Source organism: Diplotaxodon limnothrissa, linkage group LG16, assembly GCF_057381915.1.
Source record: "Diplotaxodon limnothrissa isolate DT_005_m linkage group LG16, D_limnothrissa_male_GT1.1, whole genome shotgun sequence".
Taxonomy (NCBI): domain Eukaryota; kingdom Metazoa; phylum Chordata; class Actinopteri; order Cichliformes; family Cichlidae; genus Diplotaxodon; species Diplotaxodon limnothrissa.
This window is the reverse complement of record NC_140611.1, coordinates 9,009,644-9,032,713: the sequence shown is the minus strand read 5'-3', so window position 1 is coordinate 9,032,713 and position 23,070 is coordinate 9,009,644. Positions and strand designations below refer to the sequence as shown.

General features: G+C 42.9%; 1 protein-coding gene across 1 annotated transcript; it reads left to right on the top strand.

Annotated features, from left to right (window-relative positions):
- Positions 1-225: 225 nt before the first annotated feature.
- Positions 226-21,511, top strand: trim45 (tripartite motif containing 45). The gene is made up of 8 exons (XM_085374144.1): positions 226-794; positions 2,650-2,938; positions 3,211-3,356; positions 5,438-5,754; positions 18,551-18,680; positions 19,268-19,382; positions 20,519-20,645; positions 21,282-21,511. The coding sequence occupies exons 1-8, from the start codon at positions 307-309 to the stop codon at positions 21,434-21,436; spliced, it is 1,767 nt and encodes a 588-aa protein (XP_085230270.1). The 5' UTR covers positions 226-306; the 3' UTR covers positions 21,437-21,511.
- The last annotated feature ends 1,559 nt before the right edge of the window (positions 21,512-23,070 follow it).

The following is a 23,070-nucleotide window of genomic DNA, read 5'->3' as shown; positions in this document are numbered from 1 at the left end:
CTGTGCTGAAGACTTCGGTAAAGTTTTGGACCACCCCGGATAGCCCGGGAGAGGTTTCCTATTGGTCTGCCAATGAGAGAGGTGTCAAATGTCCCATGGAGCAGTAAACTTCTCATGATCAAAAGTGGAGCTTTCGAATGGCCTTTTAATTAATGAATGGGGTGGATTGCCGCAGTGCAGAAAACGTGTGATTTATTATGCAGAAAGGGGATTATACAGAAGTTTCCTTCAGCTCTGACAACTTTTTCGAACTCGCTGGGGTTTTTCCCCCTTTATTCTTGCTCCAGAAATCACCCAAACTGAACAATGTCGCAGTCTGAGCAGAAAGAAACGTCGGAGCAGGGAGCACAGAGCTCTGGACGCGAGCAGAGCGACGTGTTGGTGAATCCCAGAGCGGTGTGTAAGGTGTGTAAGCGCCTGTACCGGGACCCTAAAATCCTGCCGTGTCTGCACACGTTCTGCTCTGACTGCATCGCTCAGCTGGAGCCGTTTTCGGTGTCTTCACGTATACAACGGGATGTTCCGGAGGGCGGTAAGCGGGACAAACCACTGGAGGCAGACCGACCCGCCGTCACTATCACGGTGCTCTGCCCTGACTGTGACTCAGAGGTAGACCTCCCTCCGTCCGGGCACGTCGGGCTGAGTACCGACCACTTAGCGCTGGACGAAGTATTCGTGGAGACCCTGGAAACGGACGGCCCGCTGGGATGCGACCTGTGCGGAGAAGGAGGTGCTGGGAGCCGCTGCGAGGTGTGCTCCGTCAACCTGTGCGAGTTCTGCTGCCAAGCGCATAGGTACAGTTAGCTCCGAGGCTAGTTTTTAATTCTGTTTTGCTATTATGCCTTAGCTCAGTTTTCTTTATCCCTTCGTACATCCCACATGCTGTTTTTTGTTTATTTGTTTTTTGCTGTCTAATGTATTAAATTAGGTTTTTACCGTGTTTAAAAGTTTTAATCTATTACTTCTACTGCTTGATAAAATGTTTGGTTTTCGTTTGAGTCTGTTCCACAGACTGTAAATGGAAGATGGCTATTGCAAAAACGTCATCCATTCCTTTTTGAGATTTCCAAGTGTCAGGCTGTGCATCTTAGGCTACTGTGGCCCTGAGAGGTCAAAAAGCACACTCTGCTGTTTGGTGACAAAAATTTGCAAATTATGCAGCATGTTTTATTCATTAAGACCTGGATCCTTTCTCAATTCTCAAGTACGCGAGTCCGGACTTGCCAAGAACACGATCATGGACACACGATTTGTACAACTGGAACACCAGCGTACTTGATGATGTCTCAGGTCAGGAGTTTTTGCTGCCGTCCCCTCTTAATTTAACTGTGATTAATATGTTATGAAGCTTAACTTAAATCTCAGCCAAACCGATCTACCCAGGAACAAATAAAACACTGAAATAAACCAAACATTAACAATTAGAAATGATCTAAGTGACTTATATATCATGTTTAACCTCAGTAGCGAAATCACTTTTAATAAAAATTGTGTACATGTATGCCTTAATAAAAACAAACAGGTGAGATGTTAGAAGGCTTTTATTTTTATTTTAGTGGACACTCAAAAATTACAATAGACAGCTGCTGGGGTTTGGAAGAGAACTGAACAAATATTTAAAATATAATCTGATCATTTTGAAGCAGCCTTCAGAATCTCCACGTATTAACATGCTGTTCTTCCCGGTGAAAATGTTTCCTCCTGAATTGAAATATATCTCTGTAAACGATGTGCCAGGAGTCCACTGTTCTCACCAGCTCTTGTGATCCTCAACCTCCCGGTCTGCTATGGAGCTGGTTGGTAACAGACGTCTCCGAAATCGGATCACGTTTGGAAATATTTGATAGCTTGATAAATCGAGCAGATCTTTGAAGTTTACACAGCTTCATTCTCGCTTGAAAATAACTTAAAAGTTTATTTTGTGACCCAGAAAGAGTAATATTTAAAAGTTTTTAGCTGCGCTCCTCTGCCATTGCTGCATTTGGGTTTTGGACTAAATGCATTCTGGGATATTTAGCTGTACCCAGTACACACAAGTCACCACCGATGCATGCTCGATAAAACAGGCAGAGCGAGAACACATCCGGAAATTTTTTGCGTTTTCGGCTTGATGCGTACTTTGAATTGGAACAGTACTTGGTCTCCGACTGATGACGTATCACGAGTTAACAAGAACGCAAGTACGCATATCGAGACAGGCCCCTGGAGTTACTGGCTGAGACCATAAACTTTGTATATATTAGGAACTGATGGTGGTTTTCTCAGATACTTTTATTCAACTGGATATTTTGTTTATTTGTTTGTTTGTCTTTTGTGTTTGTCCTAACAGTGGCAAAACACTAATGGTTAGGCGTGACTTATTAAAGGCTGTTTTGTGCTACTCTCTGCACCGCAGTCAGTTACAGTGGAAATTTGAGGGTTTTTTTTAAATATATATTCTGCTTTGAAGAGACTGAGGTTTAAATTGTATTTTACTCTGTTCTTCTTCATCACTAACTGATCTTGTTTACGTATGTCTTCAAGATGGATTCTGAGCCGTTCTGTGCACTAACACACTAACACTGTCTGCACAGACAGTAGCAGACATCCTGGGAAATCCAGATCTGTGTTCTGACTTAAAGATGTGCTCATATGTCTGTGTGTCCTCAGACGGCAGAAGCGAACAGCATCTCACTCCATTCAGGCTTTGGAGGAGCTGAAGGCTTGTGGTCGTCTGGTCCGGCCTGTCCTCTGCACCCTGCACCCGGGACAGGAGCTGCGGCTTTTCTGTCAGCCCTGCGACCTGCCCATCTGCCTGGAGTGTGCCGCCACGCTGCACCGCGACCACCGCTGCTGCCCCACACGTGATGTTATCGATCGCCATGGGGACCGTATCAGAGAGCTGGTTAACGTGCACCTTCGACCCCGACTCGAGCGACTGGAGGAGTCACTGCAGAAGGTGAAGACTGCCATTTTATTGGGAAGATATACAGACTTTTGAGCCAGTGTCCCAATACCTTCTGTCGTTGCCAGCGCTTCATGTTTACAACAAGTGGCATGAAATTTGGGTAGCTCACAGTTAAACAAAGGGCACCGCCGCTGTCACCTCAGAGGAGAAAAAAAGCCACATACTCGTTCTGAAAACCTGTTCTAGCACAGTTTGTTAAGCTTATTATTTTAAATACCCAGTATCTGCTTTTAGAACTATAATATACATTTCCACTGGCACAGGTGGAAGCATCTCAGGAGACTTTGCAGGCACGAGTTGAGGCCACAGCCAGTGAGGTGAGGGCATTCGCACGAGGTTACGCCAGCGCAGTGGAAGCCCACTGTCTGTCTCTGCTGCGGCGTCTGGAGGAGCTCCGAGTCCAACGGAGGTATGAAAACATGCATACTGACCAGCTTAAACTTAGCGGGGATTTGACGATTCTCTAGATCCTGGGTTTCCCACATTACATTAGATCAGTGGTTCCCGAACTTTTTTTGCTAGGCCCCCCTTTGTTTTACAAAAATGCCCCCCCGCACGCACAAACACAAACACATCCTCCAACCACACACACCCATATTTTGCTCCATTGCGGTTTATTTCACACCTCAAACATTTAGTAAACAATTAAGCAAATACAAGTAAACTGCAATAAATTACAGGTAGTAATAAAATAAACTACTAACTCTTTTACGCTGCGTCCGCACCTACACGGGTATTTTTGAAAACGCAGCTGTTTCGTCCACATGTAAACGGTGTTTACAACTGAAAACTGAGATTTTTAAAACTCCTTTTTTGCGTTTCCGTGTGGACGAGGAATACAGAGTTCGTCACGCAGCGTCAAAGGGATGCGCCTTTTTTCACGTCACGCTGTGCGCCACGTTATTGTTTACATGAGAGGAATTGCAGAAACAAAATACTGTTAATCTGACTATCTGCAGGTTTTACACGCTTACATACACACACAGTTACTGTCCCTCCGTTTACAAAGGCAGAGGCGTCACGGTGTGATTATTTTACATGTAGTTGTTTTTTCCTGTGTAATAATATTCAACATTGCTATCAATACATTTTTCAAAAAGTGCCTCTCTGTGCAAAATGGGTTTAAAAACATAAACAGCTGTGGGATCCTGTTTGTCTGTGATTTGAACCGGAGGAACAAATCGTGACAGGATCAGCCTGATATTATTTGTATCCTGCTGTAACTTTACTGTATACAGAGCTAACATCTCCAAAATGTCAGGAGTAGTTAGTCATTACAAGTGTTTGTGAACTAAAAATCAAGAATGTGGGATCCTGTTTGTCTGTGATTTGAAGAGCCCAGCGCTGCTCCCTACAAAGGAAAGACCAATTCTGCAGGGAGACCTACCTCGGCACTTGTGCAGGTGAAACCAAAGGGCAGACATGCTTCACCATATTTTCTAGTCTTTGGCTTAGAATGAAGTTGGTTTGGAAACATATTCAGCGATGCTTCCTCTCCTGCTTTGCGTTTGTGTGGGCGCCCGTGATAGCAGTGTCCAAGCGTCCCCCCCAGGGGGCGGGCCCCACACTTTGGGAAGGTCCGCATTAGATTATGAATAAAACATGAAATTTTGGTGTTTTTCCAGTGGCATTCGCTACCTCATAGTTTTTAGAAAACACAGTTCTCATCAGAATACTGTGCTTTAACCACCGTAGCGCCACATGGCTAGTTGAGAAAGCAAAATGCATAGATGGCTAATTAGCATATCATTACCTTTCCCAAAGCTATTTCTCAAGAGGAGACAGGAGCTTATTGCCACAGCAGGACACAATGCTGTTCATGAATCAATTTCCTCGCACTGCCTAAAGATGAATGAACCACCCCAGGACTGAATAGTTTACCGAGTAGTTACTGATTATGATATAGAGTCGCCAAAGTTGTGGTTAAGATTAACAGGTTATTACAGTTTTGTTTTGTTCTTAGTATTACAACCTCATCAGTGTTTAGATTATAAAGTCAGACCCAGAAAATAAAACCCAGGAAATCTTCTGCTAAGTGTTCATGGATCCATTTCGACACATTTTTGTGCCAGTATATATAAAAAGTCAATAAGCTGAGCGGCTGCAGTTTCACTGGCAGTGTGTTTGATATCGATGCTGTTGTCTTATTGTCTAATGTCCAAATGCTCTTTTTAGCTGATTCCAAGTGGATGTTGTCTTCACTGGACTTAAAAGTGTTTCTCATTTTGTGAAGCTGTTGACGTACTGTAACCCCAGCGCGTTTGAAATCTCCTGAAACAGAGCTAATTCTGTGAGTTTTGAACTGATCATAACCTTTTAATCACACAAAAATGAACCAGAATTAAACAAGCATAAGCAATCCATTTATTTCTTGAATATTGTAATACAGTAATTATTCACTGCCATGCCACAGAAACCACAGAGAGTCTACCAAGATTACTGTGAGGAAATGCTTTCAACTTTTGCTTGTCTAACTTCTCTGTTTACCAGGAACCACCTCCACTTACAGGGGGTGCAGCTTCAGCAGGCTCTGCTGGACATCCGAGGCAGTGTGGAGTTCGCAGAGCGGCTCCTGAGTTGTGGGTCTGACGCTGAGATCCTCAGTGCCAAAGGAGTGACCTTGAGAAGACTCACCAGCCTGGCAGAGAGGGGTTATGACCCCCACCCAGCAACCGTTGCCCCTGACGATGGCAGCAGTATATCCTTCATGCCCAGGGAACCCGCAGGGGAGGTGGAGGGCTACCCTGTGGTCGGGGTAATCAACTCTAAGACGGTGGATGTCAGCAGGTGCACCATTGAAGGAGAAGGTAAAAGACAGTTTCAACCATGTGTACAGAAGGTTAGGAATCCATACTTGCTTCAATAACACTCTTAAATAAATCACAGCAAACTATTTTCAGGGTCATGTGTACATATTGTATTTTTTATTTTTTATTTTTAGTGTTTTTACCGGCGATAAAACCAATTGTTAGTCTGTGCTATGGACAAGTTTGACACCTTTTCTCCTCCACAAATTTAAGCCGATATCACTTTAGCCCCTCCTATTTTTATAAATTCTGCACTGAGCTTTGAGGTCTCCGATATCACTGAAATGCAGCCAGATGTTGCTTATTTTACATTTGCACTCATTTCTTCACTTTTTTCGACACCCTGTGTACCTGGCCTGTACCACTACCACTTGCTGTGTTCAGAACATCTGCCCCGCTTCGTTATTTCACATAATGGTATGATCCTTGTCTGCCTGCATATTATTGGCCGCATTGTGTCCCCATCAAAATAAAGTCTGACCCCTGCCTGCATAGATTCTTAGTAGGGCTGAATATTCGGCTCCCACATACTGACGGGCCATTAATATACATATATACATATGAATTTATCTTGCAGGCCGGATATAATTGTATCATGGGCCAGATGTTTGACACCCCTGCCTTAAACCATATCAGCAACTTTCAAGACTCAAAGATGCAGCATACACAGAAGTGCCAGAAAAGTGCAGTTCCTCAAATTGCCACTTGAGGCTGGCTCCAAAAATCACTCACTTTCCATAGACCTCCATGTTAAATTCCCCATCTTTAGAGCAGAAGTAAACATGTTGACAGCGTGCCACAAAAACTTGTTTTGGGCTCTGTGGCAAATTTTTGTACTTCATGACAACCACGCAGGTGAATTTTTATGCAAGTCACCCATTTTAATTGTGTTAAAGGTAAAATTTGTGCCTTACTGGACTGTTTTGAGTTATAGTTGGGTGACATTTCGTGTCATTCCGAATTCAGTTTTTTTTTTTTAAAAAGACAGTAAATATGATTAAAGCATGTTTTAGGTGGACAGATCCCACATAATGTCTCAGTAAATTACAAACACCATGCTAACCAGACTACCTCCTGGGCTGCCCTCTTACCCAAATACATTCATGCCAAGTTTAAAGAAACAGACAAAATGTCAAACTGAAGGTTTTAAAACGTTAATCTACAAACAAGTCATCATAGTGACTGTGTCCGTCTTTTATATACAGTCTTTGCCTAAAATGACTCATTGCATCATCATTATGACCATTGTTTTATTATTGTAAGTCTGTTATGTACAGGTCTTGGGTCATCTTCCATTTAGATTTTCCTAGGAAAATTGGAAATGGGTACAGTGATTTATTGAAACACATACAAATACCCCCTGAAAATACAGTATGTAAGGCAAAAATAGAGTTTGTACAATTCTCACAAGCTTGAAATTCAGTAACGCTGAGGTTCAGGCTGTGGGGAGCCCCATCCATGACTGATAGTGATGCATTATATGTTTTTCTATGCAGGTATGCATACTGCATTTGCACTGTTTGTGTCATTGCTACACAATGACACCATTCCCAATCAGATGCTTTCCCAGTTGTACTGCATTGGGGATCAGAAATGTGATGATACTTTTCTGTGTTCATAATTCCATTCATTTCCACAAGTTTCCAAAAGCCACTGGCTGAACTGCAGTCATAAACCTGTAAGCACATCCTGTTTTAGCTTTCCCCCGACCTCCTCTGTACATAGCGACGACCATTTGAACCAATAATCTCTCGTTTAGATTCATCGCTTCATCAGATCTGATTTTCAGTCCAGTTCTTACATTAGCCTTTTTCCCTGTTTCCTTCCTTAAAAATGGCTTCTTGACAGCCACTCTTCCACTGAGTCCACATCAGGACTTTTGCACAGTATTGTAAGTTTAGCTTTGAGTTTGCTAAAAGCTAACTCGACTCTTTTACCAATGACTTTTTCTTTGTTCTAACATGAAAACAGCTTTAGGCATTTCTGTTTTTATATTCAAGGAACCAGATGACCTGAAGCTGAGAGTCACATGAACTGAGTAATATTTTAAAAGAGTGTGTAACAGTGACAAAAGCAAATTCATTTAAACTCAGAACTCTTGTTTTTCTAGCCACATCAGTTTAGAGACCGAAGGTTGGTGTGAGGCAGAGACGACAGTACAGACTCATGCAGCACATAAAGACTGTTGTTTTGTCTCTGGGGACTTTGGCTTAAAGGCAGAAATTCCTTCTGGAGTGAAGGAATGTTTAGGTGACTGAAGAGGCCTGCAGGCAGTGCACAAACATAACAGGGACACATGCAGTGTTGGAGGAACGGGGATCAGCAAGAGTACAGGGCAGCTTTTGAGCGACAGAATATTTACGACTTTCCTTTTGTGTTAAAATGTTTTATAATAGAGGAGAAGCATGCACACGGGGAAGGTTTGCTTGCTTTTCCTTTTGTTTAAATGATTGCTTCTACTGCTGTCCTTAGTAAGTTAACAGTTAATCAGAAAACTAATGTGAGGAGACAGAAATATGCCCAAAGGTTCTCCTTGTGACAGTCTGTGTGATCTAAATCACCTCATTTGTTATTGTAGAAATAATCATTTGCGCATCAGTTGATTATGCAAACTGCAGCCCTTATTCATTGCTCAGAAAAGCACCCAGGTACTGCCACAGTTCCCATCCTTCCACCACACATATGCAGACGCAGCAAGCAGGAGATTTGTAGCAGCGTTTCTCTCTCTGTCCCAGAGCTCGGATTAAAGCAGTGTTTACTTGTGATAAATGGGAAACCAAAGCAAATTTGGACTTCTTTGTTGAGTCTCGTGGGTATCCAAGAGCCGCTGCCAATGTTTGCCAAAGAGTCAGTCTGCCATGTGATGTCAGGCAGTCTGTTTGTGTGGGGGCTTGCTTGGGTCTGTATTAAAGTCGTGTGTACTGCATTAGATGTAGAGCCGTACACAGCTCTCTGGTCCCTGCAGCAACCTCTTCATTTATCCAGCTTTACTTTGGGCTGACTTCGGTTGCTAAAGCTTCTACGTTTTTTTCCTCCAGATTGAGGATCAATGCATCAGATAAACCAGCTTTTTCCAGCTTTAAGTTGTTTATTCTTCCCAAATTGACTGCAATCAGTTTAACACAGTGTGACACTCTCAATTTAGGGGTTCAGATTTCAGTCTTGAGTATAGGAAAGTGGACATCCCAGAGGCTTACCAACGATTATCCCCTCTTTGTACGAAAAGAAGATTTGAAGTGTTGAAATGGACTGCAAGACTGAGCAGCACAGGTGAATTGTGGGTGAGAAGTAGGGCTGGGCCATATTATACCGTTCACGGTAATACCGGTATAATGTTAGGCAACGATAGGAAAATGAAATATCGCGATAGAATGGGAGTAAAACGCGCATGCGCGGTGCCTTTGTTTTCATACGCACATGGCCGATTGTTGAGTGAAACAGATGAACCAGAATTGGTTTGTAAAAACGGTGCAACTTCCGTGATGTGGAACTGGTTTGGTGTTTGTCTGTCAGATACACAACAAAGCACATTTTTTGCAGAACATGCAAGCGGCCGTTGTTATTGTCATATTTGTCGGACTAAGATGCTCTTAAATCTGGGAGTAATCTGGGTCCTAAACTCAGTATTCTTCAGGTCAAACAACACTGCAGCATCACTGAGAGTTAAAAACTGTCTAAATTCTTTCATCTTTAATAAAACGATCAGCATTGCTGCTTTACCAGGTGTAACTATAAAGTTTAACTTCCAGGCATCCATGAAAACAAAAGTTATTACATTTAACGGAGTTAGAAGTTAGCAGGAAGCTAGCGGAAGTTAGCTCGCTAGTTTCGCTAGTTACCTAAGCATGATATAGCATGTTCTGACTGAGAGATTTCTGAAAAAAATCAAACGTACAGCTCTGCTATCACTTCCAACATAAATGAAGACAGGAAACTAAACAGCAGTGACGTTTGTAGGGTTACTGAAGTTGGGCTAGCTGGTATATAATGATGTGCTACGTGATCGCTAGCGACACAGCTATGTTAGCATAACATAAACAGTGAAGCTGGAGGACGAACACTAACACTTTTCCACTTATAAAAGTTAACGTGAAGGTTCTTCATGGTTAGAGACAAATGCAATCGCATGGCAGGATGCTGTAAACGGACCAAACTTCAGTCAGGAGAACAACTGAGATAATCCATCCACAATGCGAGGTTAGTCATTAATATACTGCAACAACATGGGAACAGAGCAGCTGCCAGAGAATTCAACATTAATGAATCAATGGTACAGAAGTGGAGGAAGCAAGAAGAATGAGTTTAATAAAGTTTGATTTATCTGACTGCTTTGTTTCGCTTAATGTGCCTTATAATCCCGTGCACCTTATAGTCCGAAAAATGCGTACTGCACACTGCAGTTTAATGTTGCAAAGCACCTCTTTTTAACTTCAGTGGATATTATACATGGTTATGCTCAGGATATGTCAGCCCATTTCTACTGGAAATGCCTTTTGGTTAAACTTTCAGCAAGGAATTTGCATTTGCACTGTTACATTTTTATAAAGCTTTAATGTACATAAAAACCAGCTTCTTGTTTAAGTGAAAATAAATGGAAGGTTGTCTTTTTGCGCTAGTAATGTTGTGGAGTTGTATTTTGTCTCGCATCAATTATATCGTCGGTTATATCGTTATCGCAAATTTTCAAATATATATCGTGATAAATATTTTTGGCCATATCGCCCTGCTCTAGTGAGAAGAGCTGTGTCTTTAGTGGTGACAGCTGCTAGTACTCAGCTTAGCAAGAAGACGAACAGAGATTCACAGATAATGCAACCGTATGTTCAATCAATTTACTGTCAAGACGCACCTAACTTACCCCTCTGTCCGCTCAGCGCCAATGCCACTTTATATGTGCTGAAGAGAGTGCTGAAAGGTTGGATGAAACAACCCTCTCAGCACTCCCTATTTATTTTTATTTGTATTAAATCTTTTAATATTGGTGTACATCAGAAATAATTATATGTTGATAATGATAAAAATCTGTAATAGACCAGTATCAGCTCATATTAGCTAAGCTATATGTAACTTAGGCTCCACTGAAATGCAGTGTTTAGGTTAAAAGTACTATATAAATACAGGCCATTTTACCATTTAAAATGGGAAGATGTTATTTAAAAAAATAACTGCAAAAATCTAACGTAAAGACATTTAAATATATTGCATGCAGATAAAAACTCTGGCGCCCAAGAAGAGGTTTTCACCTTTCACCAAGGAATCAGTAAGCTAAGTGTACTCTTACTGTTTCCATAGGAATAAAGAAGGTCCATACTAACCAGGGGCTGCTAATCTAATCCACTAATCATCAGGAAGAAAAGCAGCAGTTTGGGCAATTTACTAGTCCGAAGTGCTGGGTATTTCTGGGAAGGGTTATAAATGTATTTCCAAAGAGTTCAAAGTCAATCATTTTGCAGTGAGAAACATTATTGACAAGTGGAAAACATTCAAGACAGTTCCAGGTTTTCCCAGGATGTTCGTGCATTGCTTGGAGAAATTGAAAAATAACCTGAGTGCTACATCTCAGTCCTCAGCTAACGTGTCAAAATTCATAAAAGTACAATTAGAAAAAGACTAAACAAATATGATTTTATTGGAAGGTTTGCAAAGTTTCATCAGAAAAGACCACAAGACTTCTGGAACTGCACAATGGTGGAGGGGTGTTGATCTGCGCTTCCTTGACCTTGCAGTCAGTCAGAAGCTAATGAATCATGCAGTGTTCTTACTTTTTGCATAGAGTCTTATGAAAACTGTATATTCCCTGTATATGCAGACCAGTCATGCTCCCATTGTGTATTCACCCCCAAAGGCCCAGTTTGAGCCAGGAAAAACCCTGACACTGTGTATTCATGAATTCTCTTTGTCATTTTCGTTAGTTAAAGCAATTTAAAAGGTGTCCATTGAAGTCTTTAAATAATTGGGTTTTCCTGACCAGCATAATAACACAAATATTTAAAATGTCTTGATAATAAATATACTTTTGGTCGTCAGCTTCAGCCCCACTGCTGCACACGCTGGGCGTACAGGCCCAAGTGCCAGAGGGGGCACGTAAACATGCATGTGATCATCATGATCCAAATGATGAATAATTCCATCTTGAGATTAGGCATAATTGCAAAAGTCATCTGTACACAATACAATGTATACAAACATGAAAAGTAACCATGAGATCACTCTCACACAACTCTGTCATGTTAGTCAGATTCACCCTGGGTCCACCTCGAGCAGCTTTCTGCGAGTGAAATTAGAAGAATATAAATGTTGTGTCTGAGCATCAAGTTCAGAGAGCACACGTGTCTTCTTGGTGTGGCTCATATATAGCAGAAATTTAAAATCAGGACCTTTCAACTTCAGCAGGAGTCCCGTAACGCAATAGTGCTGCACCGTTATTAACGACAGTTCGGCCCCTTAACCAGTACTCCCATTCATCATCAGTGAAGGAGCCGCTGGAGTTAGTTCCATTAGCATCCAAACAGCTCTCCCTGCAGCTGCTGGAAAACACTGAATAATAACAAATGAAAACACAGCGTGGGATCATTTGTTATCAAACTGCTAATGGACTCTGACGAGCAGGCGCAAAGCGGCATTAATCATTGGAGTGAACACAGGTGATGCGCGCTGTAACACGACAGAAACAGCTGATGAATATCTTGAACGAGACAGCGGAACAAGTTAATGAAATGCTAAATAATGACGCAGAGGTGTTTGAGAAATTCGACAATGCTGAAGTCCAGCTGCACCTGAAGTCCCCTCCACATGCAGTTCGTTCATCTGGACACTGACCTGCGTAAGCGCTGAGCGGAGGGCTGTATTGAAATTGTGATCGTGCATCTGTGTGACTGAAACCTGTAGAGGCACAAGACAAATGTCCAGGTGTCTCAATGTCGTAGTGTGTCTGAATGATAAAGTGCCTCATTTATTCTTTGTAGGGTTTTTTTTGTCCTTCTTTGTACTGTTACCAACTTTTCTCTACCTTGAAACATCTTTTCTGGGTGTTTGTGTGTCTGTGTGCTCTTGCCATTTGTGAAATCTCTGCATATGAAGAGGTTGTGTCCATGTATTTAACCTTTACACATCATAAATAAACCGATAAACAAGATGCCTCCAAACTCCCAGGTTAAAATGCTCCAACGTACCAGCATGAAAAAGCATGTTTACAGAGTGATAGGTTGTGTAAACCATCATATAAATTGTATGGTTGGTGATTTTCTTTATAGTTCATTCATTTGGACACCGGGATAGTTTGGGCCACTGACAGGTGTGCTGACACAGGCGCTGTAGCTCAAATGTTGCCTCCTAGGCTTCATGCTACAGTCACACTAGGGAAAACAGTAGTTGGAGACTGAAGCGCAGCTAAATTTATTGCTTTGCACTTCAAAGCAACCATTTCAAAAGCAGCTCACCATCAGCTGCTGTCTTCAAAGCAGCAGTGGTGCATCAAGACGGCAATAAAATGGCAAGAAGACAGAGTCAGAGTCTACTCTCTGTCAGGTTTTGATTGAATGGGGTCTATTTGTCAACTACATGCAATCTATCTGGGATCAAATGGCAATCAACTGTAATAAATCACAAATCTTTTGCCACCTGTTGCAAAACTGTTCCTGTGAACATGAAGAGAAGTTTGCATTAAACAAAATTCACATTAACTTACATTTAGTCCACTCAGAAGCTCGTAGATTTGAAGTGTGAAATTTAAAATTTCCTTGATAAATAGTGACGTAATTGCTTCAGGACAGCACTTCAGTGGCAAAATTCTAAATGTGACTATGGTGCTCGGTGTCCTTGCTTTTATATAGGACTAGAACCAGATTAGAACCAGTTGAGTCCACTAGTGCAAAGAGATGCAGACAAGTTGTGCTCATCATCAGCCCAGACTGACTGTTTGATCACAGAGTGGTGTCAGTCAGTCTGCCATTCTAGATTCAACGGCAGTTACTGCAGAGCATCGTTACCTCCCACCAGGTAACCAGCTTCTGATCACAAGTCATCTGCTTTATCTGCTTTATCAATTTGTAGTTGGTCACTGAATAAAAATAAAACAATTAAATGACATCACCATTATTAACCACCTTTCCTGGAAGGGCTGTTCTGTATAACGATATATATCGGATGACGATATGAAAACGTCTATCGTTTCATTTTACACTATCATTTGTTTCGTGGTGTCGCAAAATAAACTGTTTATGGCAAAAAAAAAATTCATCATTTTGATGGTCACTGTGTAGAATTTCTTAAGTTCTATCTTCCTCTTATATTTAATATAACCACAATACAGACAGACAAGCAACTCTTTTTATGCGTTGCCATTAGCAACAACGACGGTAAAACCATTGTTTGACTCTGCCGTCCACTTGTTTATTTTCTACATAAACCTTTCACAATAAAACTGAAGATCCTGTTGAGATTTTTCAAAATAAACTGAATCACATGAAATAGTTTGTAAGAGTGTTTACGGACAAGAAGCTAAAAAGAGCTGTCAGGTGTAATAAATAGAAAGAAAATTGCAGCCATTTCAACTTTAGTAACACGACGCCCAGCTGAAAACACTTCACGCGAGTCGAGTTACCCAAGATTCATAGAATTTACAGAAAATGTAAAATTTTTGTGATATATATCATTGTCAGGACGATAAATGTCTTATATCGGGATATGAGATTTTGGTCATATCGCACAGCCCTGTTTCTTAGTCACAACCAGACTGCCATTCTGTTTTTATTCTAGTGTGGCTGAGCCAGCAGTGAGCCCCTAAACCTGACCTCTGCACTGTGCTTGTGGTGATTCTTAGTAGAAATCTATAAAAATATGACCGCTGTGACGTACAGCCTTAGCTGATAACTTCGAGCACCATTCTTTCCTCTAAATACGATAACTTTTAGGTCTAAAAATATAGAAATATATATACACATAATTTCCAGCGGTAACAACAGTGAACAGGCTTCAGAATGCTGAGTCCAAAACCAGTGTGTTATGTTACAGTGGTAATCTTTTATATAAAGTTTGTGGAAGATCCCTACATCAACTTATGACTGCGTACTTTTGTCCTGGTGCTCTTTTCACTAATGGGCTACATCTCTGAGCTGTAATTAAGGTAAATGATAATGACACAGGCAACTTTGTGGCAGTTTGGGACGGCCATGTTTTTTCAGCAACCTCAGGACTCAGCCTTCTGTTGACCCGTGGTACACTTTTAGTCAAGCGGTAGTTTTTTGTTACTCAGCGCAGTCTTCGGGATTCAAATTAAAGATGGCGCCGGTGAGGTCGGCTGCCGTCACGACTGCTCCGACCACTTTTTCTTTGTCTTTGTTTTTTAAGTTAGTTTTCAGCGTTTCTAAATCGGCAAAATCATCACCATTGGGTACATTAGGTATGACAGTGACACTCTTGTTTCTATTGGTATACAATGTACTCACAATTCGAAGTTTTTAACTCCGGATCCGAGCTGGCCGAGTGAGATCTCGAGGGAGAACAAAGGGAAGCGGCGGCGGCCTAGAGGGAAGCGAGCCGGCGTCAGGAACAGGCTGAGAGCTCGTGCACACCGCACACCTCTGCCTAGCATCCTGCTCGCCAACGTCCAGTCACTGGAGAACAAGCTTGACGACCTCAGGGCCAGGATAAAGTTCCAGAGAGACATTCGGGACTGCAATCTCCTCTGCTTCACCGAGACATGGCTGAACCCAGCGGTGCCGGACCACGCCATCCAGCCGGCCGAGTTCTTCTCGGTTCACCGCATGGACAGGACACGGGACTCGGGGAAGTCAAGGGGAGGCGGCGTGTGTTTAATGGTGAACAACAACTGGTGCAACAGTGCGAACGTTGTTCCTCTCACACGCTCCTGCACACCAAATCTGGAACTACTGTCCATCATGTGTCGTCCTTTTTATCTACCTCGGGAATTTACATCGGTCATTGTAAGTGCCGTTTATATTCCACCACAAGCGGACACGGTCACCGCCTTATGCGAGCTGCATGAGGCACTCACACAGCACCAGACACAACACCGGGACGCTGCGCTTATTGTGACGGGGGACTTTAATAGCGCCAACCTCAAACGCGCAGCGCCGAACTTTTATCAACACATCACCTGCCCCACCAGGGGTGAAAGGACACTGGACCACTGCTACACTACGGTCAAGGACGGCTACAAGGCACAATCCCGCCCCCCGTTTGGCAAATCTGATCACGCCGCCATCTTCCTCATGCCAAAATACAAACAAAGGCTGAAACAGGAAGTTCCGGTTCAGAGGAAGGTCGCGCGCTGGACGGATCAATCGGTGGCCGCGTTACAGGACGCACTCGATGACGCAGACTGGGGCATGTTCAGAAACAGCTCCGACGATGACGTCAACGTGTTTACGGAAGCGGTTGTGGGATTCATCGGGAAACTAGCGGATGATACCGTGGAGACAAAGACTATCACAACGTTTCCCAACCAGAAGCCGTGGGTGGATAAAACCATCCGCGACGCTCTGAGATCCCGCACCGCTGCCTACAACGCGGGACTCACGACGGGGGACATGGACCCGTACAAAGCCGCGTCATATAACGTGCGGAGGGCGGTGAAAGAGGCGAAGCAGCGCTACGGGAGGAAACTAGAGTCACAACTCCAACAGAGTGACTCTAGGAGCCTGTGGCGGGGACTAAGGACAATAACGGACTATAAAGCACCAACAACCGGTATGACGAACGCGGCCGTGACTCTGGCAGACGAGCTGAACACTTTCTATGCTCGCTTCGAGGCTGCAGCTAAGGTCTCCAACAATGCTAGTGTTAGCGGCGCTAACGGCTGCAGACAGGAAGATACTGCCAGCACCGGAAACGTGCTCGTCATCTCCGAGCATGAAGTAAGGAGAGCCTTCAAGAGAGTGAACACCAGGAAAGCAGCAGGACCAGACGGCATCCCAGGTCGTATCCTAAGAGACTGCGCATACCAGCTAGCTCCTGTGTTCACTGAGATATTCAACATCTCTTTATCTCAGTCGGTGATCCCCACATGCTTCAAAGAGTCCATCATTGTTCCTGTCCCGAAGAAACCCCACCCTGCTTCTCTCAATGACTATCGCCCTGTAGCCCTCACCTCAGTAGTGATGAAGTGCTTTGAACGCCTGGTCAGAGACTTCATCATTTCTTCACTACCAGACACACTGGACCCACTACAGTTCGCTTACCGTCCAAATCGTTCCACAGACGATGCCATCTCTCATCTCCTCCACACATCACTCACTCACTTGGACACTAGAAGGGGGAATTATGTTAAAATGCTCTTCATAGACTACAGCTCTGCATTTAACACCATAATTCCCTCCACACTCACCACCAAGCTGGAGCATCTGGGACTCAGCTCATCTATGTGTCAGTGGATCTCCAACTTCCTAACTGGCAGACCACAGGCAGTAAGGATGGGCGGACATGTCTCAGCCTCCACCACTCTCAGCACTGGAGCCCCCCAGGGGTGTGTTCTGAGCCCCCCGCTGTACTCTTTGTACACATATGACTGTGTGGCCACTACCAGCTCCACCACCATCATCAAGTTTGCTGACGACACCGTCGTGGTGGGCCTGATCTCTGATAACAACGAGACGGCCTACCTGAAGGAGATTAGGAATCTGGAGAACTGGTGCCAGAGGAACAACCTCCTTCTAAACGTCAGTAAGACAAAGGAGCTGATAGTGGACTTCAGCACTAAGCAGGAGAGGAACTACCAGACCCCCGTCATCAACGAGTGCCCAGTGGAGAGAGTGGACAGCTTCAAATACCTCGGAGTTCACATCACGCAGGACCTGTCATGGTCCTGTCACATCAACACCGTGGTGAAAAAGGCCCGACAGCATCTCTACCACCTCAGACGCTTGAGAGACTTCCAACTGCCCTCCAAGGTGCTCAGGAACTTTTACTCGTGCACCATAGAGAGCATCCTGGCGGGAAACATCTTAACCTGGTTCGGGAACAGCACCATGCAGGACAGACGAGCTCTACAGAGGGTTGTGCGGTCAGCTGAGCGCACCATCCGCTCCGAGCTCCCTGACCTGCACTCAATCTACAGCAGGCGGTGCTGGACCAAGGCCAGGAAGATCGTGAAGGACCTCAGCCATCCCAACAACAGACTGTTCTCTCTGTTGAGGTCAGGAAAGCGATTCCGCTCCCTGAAGACCAACACAGAGAGACTGAGGAGGAGCTTCTTCCCGCAGGCGATACGGTCTCTCAATCACACCACCACACAGTACTGACCCACACATACAGTTCTTACACACACACTGGACTTTCTGGACTTTGGTTTTGCACAACACTGGTCACTATATTCTTCATTTCCGGTTAATACTTGTACAGCTGCTGTTATTGTGTATATATTTATTTATATTTAGATTTCTTCATACATTCTTATATAGTTCTATATTGTGTATTGTGTATTTTGTTGTACAGTTATTTTATTTTCAACTTTAATTTATATATTTATCTTTATCTTATTCTTCCCAGTTAAATTTACCCTTCATTCTAATTTGTGTTGTACAGTTATTTCATTTTTAACCTTAATTTATATTTTATTCCTTCCTAGTTAAATTTACCCTTTTTAATTTTTCATATTTATTTCCTATCTTATTCATAGCCTTTTCCTTTTTTGTTCTCTTTAGGTCACGAGCAGTTGTCCAAGCATTTCACTACATATCGTACTGTGTATGACTGTGTACGTGACAAATAAAATTTGAATTTGAATTTGAATTTGATTTGAATTTGATTCTAACCTTTAACCCTGTGTTGGTCACAGGCCTGCAGGAAGGCACGGAGGGCCAGCTGGGCCACTTCACCCTGGTGTGCCGAGACTCAGCTGGAGAACAGTTGGCGCGAGGTGGAGAGCACGTCCTCGTGAGCGTCGTTCACACAGAGAAGAAAAACTGGTGAGTGGGGGGACAGCGTGTGGCGTGCCTGGTCAGCATTTTAACTCTGAGCATTTCTGACTCAGCAAATCATACAGAAGACACATTTAGTTAAAAAATTGACCTGCTTAGAACAGGTCATCAGAGTACTCTAAGCCTGAGTGCTGTGCTATTTTTGTTACTTGGGTTGAAAGAGGCACACTCTTATTGACCTCCGTAACATCACATGAATCATTTTTATTCACATTCACGATCAAACAGTGTGTAACTTTGAAAACAAGGGCAGCAATATCAGGAAGGCTAGTAGCTGTTTAGTATCTGCCAGCACAGCCGTCTGATCCATGAATGTCTTTGAGTTATTACCTAAAGTCAGCACGTGTGTGATCACTGGTGTTTTGGATGTCTGAAATAAGTTAACCTTCAGACTGAGAGGCTGATATACATCAGAGTATGACTCAAAGCTCGGACAGGTCATCCATGCTCTCAGAATGAGCAGATTCAGAATCCAGCACTGATGTTTTGAGAGCAGTTTACATCTATGTGCTATCAGTTGCGGTTTTAAAGTGATATTTTATATTATTAATAAAATGTTTTTTATTTTCCATCAGTAAAGTGGAGACGACTGTGACTGACAACAGTGACGGGTCCTACAGTGTGTCATACACACCACAGCAGCCAGGAGCGTACTCTGTGTGGGTTTGTGTCAAAGCCCAACATGTCAAGGTATTTTAAACTAAAGTGTCGAGACTGTAAGTTTTAATTTGGTTTGTTTCTCTTACGCCCCGTCTAAGGGGCCAGGATACAAAATGAGATGGGGACAACAAACTTACCCAAGACTCAAGCAGCCACAGTTTTTTCACAGTTTCATAATTAAGGCCATCTTCAGTTGATACATGGGTACACACTTTCACTTCCTGGGGTTTGCCTACAAGTTTACACTATAACAAAAGAGGCTAAAACTGCTTTAGCCAACACAGTGCGGTTGCTGTACACTTGAAAACATCATGAATTAACTTCAGTTTCATGAAATGGTGTGATCAGTTTTAGATATTTAGAGATCTCCAACTCAGACGCTCTCATACAGAGATGCAGGCCATCACCTCCTTTATATAAAGGGATTACCCAAAGATGTTCACTAGATATACCTGACACAGGTTCCACACAGACACCAGCAGCAAGGATGCCAGCAACCTCCACGACCTTCTGGTTCGGCCTCGTGGGCAACCCTTATTCTGCTGTGGCCTCCTCAGGCTGCCTTGCAGCTTCCTTCTGTGAAGGTCGGACGTCTTTGTCCACCAACTCTGCACACAGAGAGGCCTTCAGCTCTGCTTTACAAGCACTACAGAGCATTTGAATGTCACAAAAAATAGCCACTGTAAGTAAATCTGCCCCCAAAATATCTATGGAAAGAATTACCCCACACACTAAAGAAAACAAAAAACACACACACAAAATAACCGCCAAGCAAGAAAAACCGAGGACAAGCCCCCGTCTCATCTAGGAAACCATCTAGGAAAGCCACTCCATTCGCAGCCAGGCACCTGCAGAGTCTAATTAGTTTCCTCTTCTTTATATAATATTTACATGTTGAAACAAAAATATAATCGCTGTCGAAACAGTTTGAAAACAGTAGCTGCGTTTCACAGCTGAGATATGAATTATTGAAATAATAAGCTGACTGCTAGACGGAGCCGTGGCCTTGCTAGCAGTGCACAGCTCGTCACTTCAGGGCTCTACATCCTCCTGACAAATCAAGTTATTATGCACAACGTTGTCCTTATTAAGCAAGAAGAATCCCTGTAACGGCTCTTGTGCCAACCGACACTGGTTGACTGCCTCTGTGCTGTCTGTCTCTGCAGGGCTCTCCATTTGTTCTGAATGTGAAGAGGAAGTTCAGGCGTCACAGAGGGACGTTTCACTGCTGCTCCTTCTGCTCCAGCGGAGGAGCCAAAGAGGCTCGCTGTGGCTGCCCGGGAACCATGCCAGGTACGCAGCAGATAACTTTCATATGTCCTGTCTGAAGGAGCAGGTGTACAGTGAACAAACTTCGGGGTACACTGTGCTGTTGACTAGAACACACAGATGAAGAACAAAATTAAGTTAAGATTTTCACAGAATCTCGGCACCATCATCTGTGCACTTTGTGTTTTTAAGCTAAACCAGCTTTCCTTACACTCTCTGTGTTCTATTATATTTCAGGTTATTTGATTCATAAAAGAAGCAGGTGTTTGAAATATAGTTCCTTAGCATCACACATGTCTTTTGTGTGTAATTTGAGTTAAATAGAGACAGTTGCTGTTACTGAAATGTTTCCCGTCACTATGGAAATCATTGTTTCTCTCTGCATTTACTTACACTCTGAAATATGTTCAAAGCCACTGTGGTAAATGTAGGTAAACGTAGACCTATTACAGACTGATAAACTGGAAAAACAAATTTTCATATGAGCTGGCGATAATTAAAGTACAGATGTAATCATTCTATCCACACCTGCTATAATTCAGCTCCAAAATCTCTGTCTAAAGGAGCCTGTAAGCAACGAATGAGGAAAAAGCTTAAATCAGTCTTTTGTATTTTGTCTCTCATCATTTCATCTGCCATCGAATGTCCGTCTGACTGCAGGAGGATTTAAAGGCTGCGGTCATGGTCATAAAGGACATCCCGGGAAGCCTCACTGGTCTTGCTGTGGCAGCACCACGGAGCAGTCGGAGTGTTTGCCCCAGAGCGTGCTGGCTGCCGTTTCCCCTCGCAGCCACCTGCAAACTGTGGAGCTCTGAGGCGACGCAGAGCCGAGACCTGTCAGGACGATGCGGTTTCATAAAAAGATGGCAGAAATGGAAAGGTTAGAGCTGCGGGGAAGTAACCTTGAAGTTGTCGGCGTAAACCTTGGACCAACTTGAAAAGGTCAGACAAGGGAAGTGAAAGTAACCTAGTGAGGCAGGACATCAGAGTCACTGCATGTCGGGCTTAATGTGATACAGTATCCAGCCAGCTGCTAGAGACTAACAAGGGACACAGACAGTCCTCTGTGTAGTCCACATTGTAAAAGTGCCTTTATGTGTCGGCTTATCATGCTCACGCTGGAGGAGAAAGGAGAAAGAAGAAGCATCGATCACAGCAGGACAGAAATGTGCTTAAAGCCTTGCTGAAAGGAAGCAGAGCAACAGCTGACAGTTTACAAGTTTTTAACCTTTTAATCAGCTCGGAAGTTCTGAGGTGCTGAAATAAATTTTTGATTCATGATTTTAATGGTCAGTAAAAAAAACAGCCAGAATCAACAGATTGTGGAATATTTTATGTCTTTTTATATCAAACAGTCAGAGGAAGTAATCGTAAATATAGCCATGGTACACCACCACTCCCTACATGGCACCTTGCCTGTGTAGACAGCAAAAAATGACTGTAATGCTATTTTCCCCCCAAAAAAATTTGATGGATTTTTCTTTATAGTTCCTTTGTTCTTTCAGTTCTGAAATAATGTAACTATTATTGTAACTGTTATGAGGTATAAGGTAGTGGAACAACAGTCTATGTGTCAAGAAATGATTTTATGCATCTCCTTACAGTGCTGTTACAAATATGGACACATGTTAAATAATGAGATCAATGTTTTAACAGCTGATCATGTGCACCAAAGCTCAAGCTTCAGGGTTTTTTATTACTCTTGTTTCTGCATTATGTCAGTGACAGCAGATACCCCTATGGATGTGGCTCTGGCTGCGAGCACAGCAGCCCCGCCCACCTGCTGTTCAAACCTGCTGTTTACAAGGGGTAGCCAATCAGAAGAAAAGCTAGCTTGAAGGGCGAGGGAAAGGAGCTAAAACAGCTCATTTCAGACAGGGATTAATTTTGAATAACGGGAATATTTGTCATATAAATATTGACTAATTACTTGAGTTCCAAGTAGTTGTGTATTATAACAATACCTACTGTGTCTTCATTAGTAACAACTTAGTCATAATTGTGCCTTTTACTGGATTATTTGTATGTAATAGTCACAAAACAGGTGATTACACATAGCATTACTAATAATTCATAACCATTTCCTACAAATTTACATATTACAGCCTACTCAAGTTCTAAGTATTAAATCAGGTAGATAAATACATTTTTGTTAAAAAATAATAATAAAACATTATGTGTAGCTACAAGGAAATCATTATATGCACAACTACTGCCAAGTACTGCAAAAATATGTTTGCTCGACAACATTTGATTCAATGATTAATTTGTAAGTTAATCCATAAGGTAAGGAAGGCCGTTGCATGGAAACCATCCAAAGTGTAAATTCATTCGCTGTTCCAAATGCAAACATCTGATTGTTTTTGCAAGCCACAGCATCTGTCCTGTCCTGTGTGCATGTGAACAATTTTATATTCAATGGCTGTTAGTGCTACCGGAACAACGAAGA

Excerpts from the sequence above, each read along its gene's own strand:
- trim45 (XM_085374144.1), top strand. The coding sequence starts at position 307 with ATGTCGCAGTCTGAGCAGAAAGAAACGTCGGAGCAGGGAGCACAGAGC. Across the intron at positions 2,939-3,210 it reads TGGAGGAGTCACTGCAGAAG|GTGGAAGCATCTCAGGAGAC; the intron begins GTGAAGACTGCC and ends CCACTGGCACAG. Across the intron at positions 5,755-18,550 it reads GTGCACCATTGAAGGAGAAG|GCCTGCAGGAAGGCACGGAG; the intron begins GTAAAAGACAGT and ends TGTTGGTCACAG.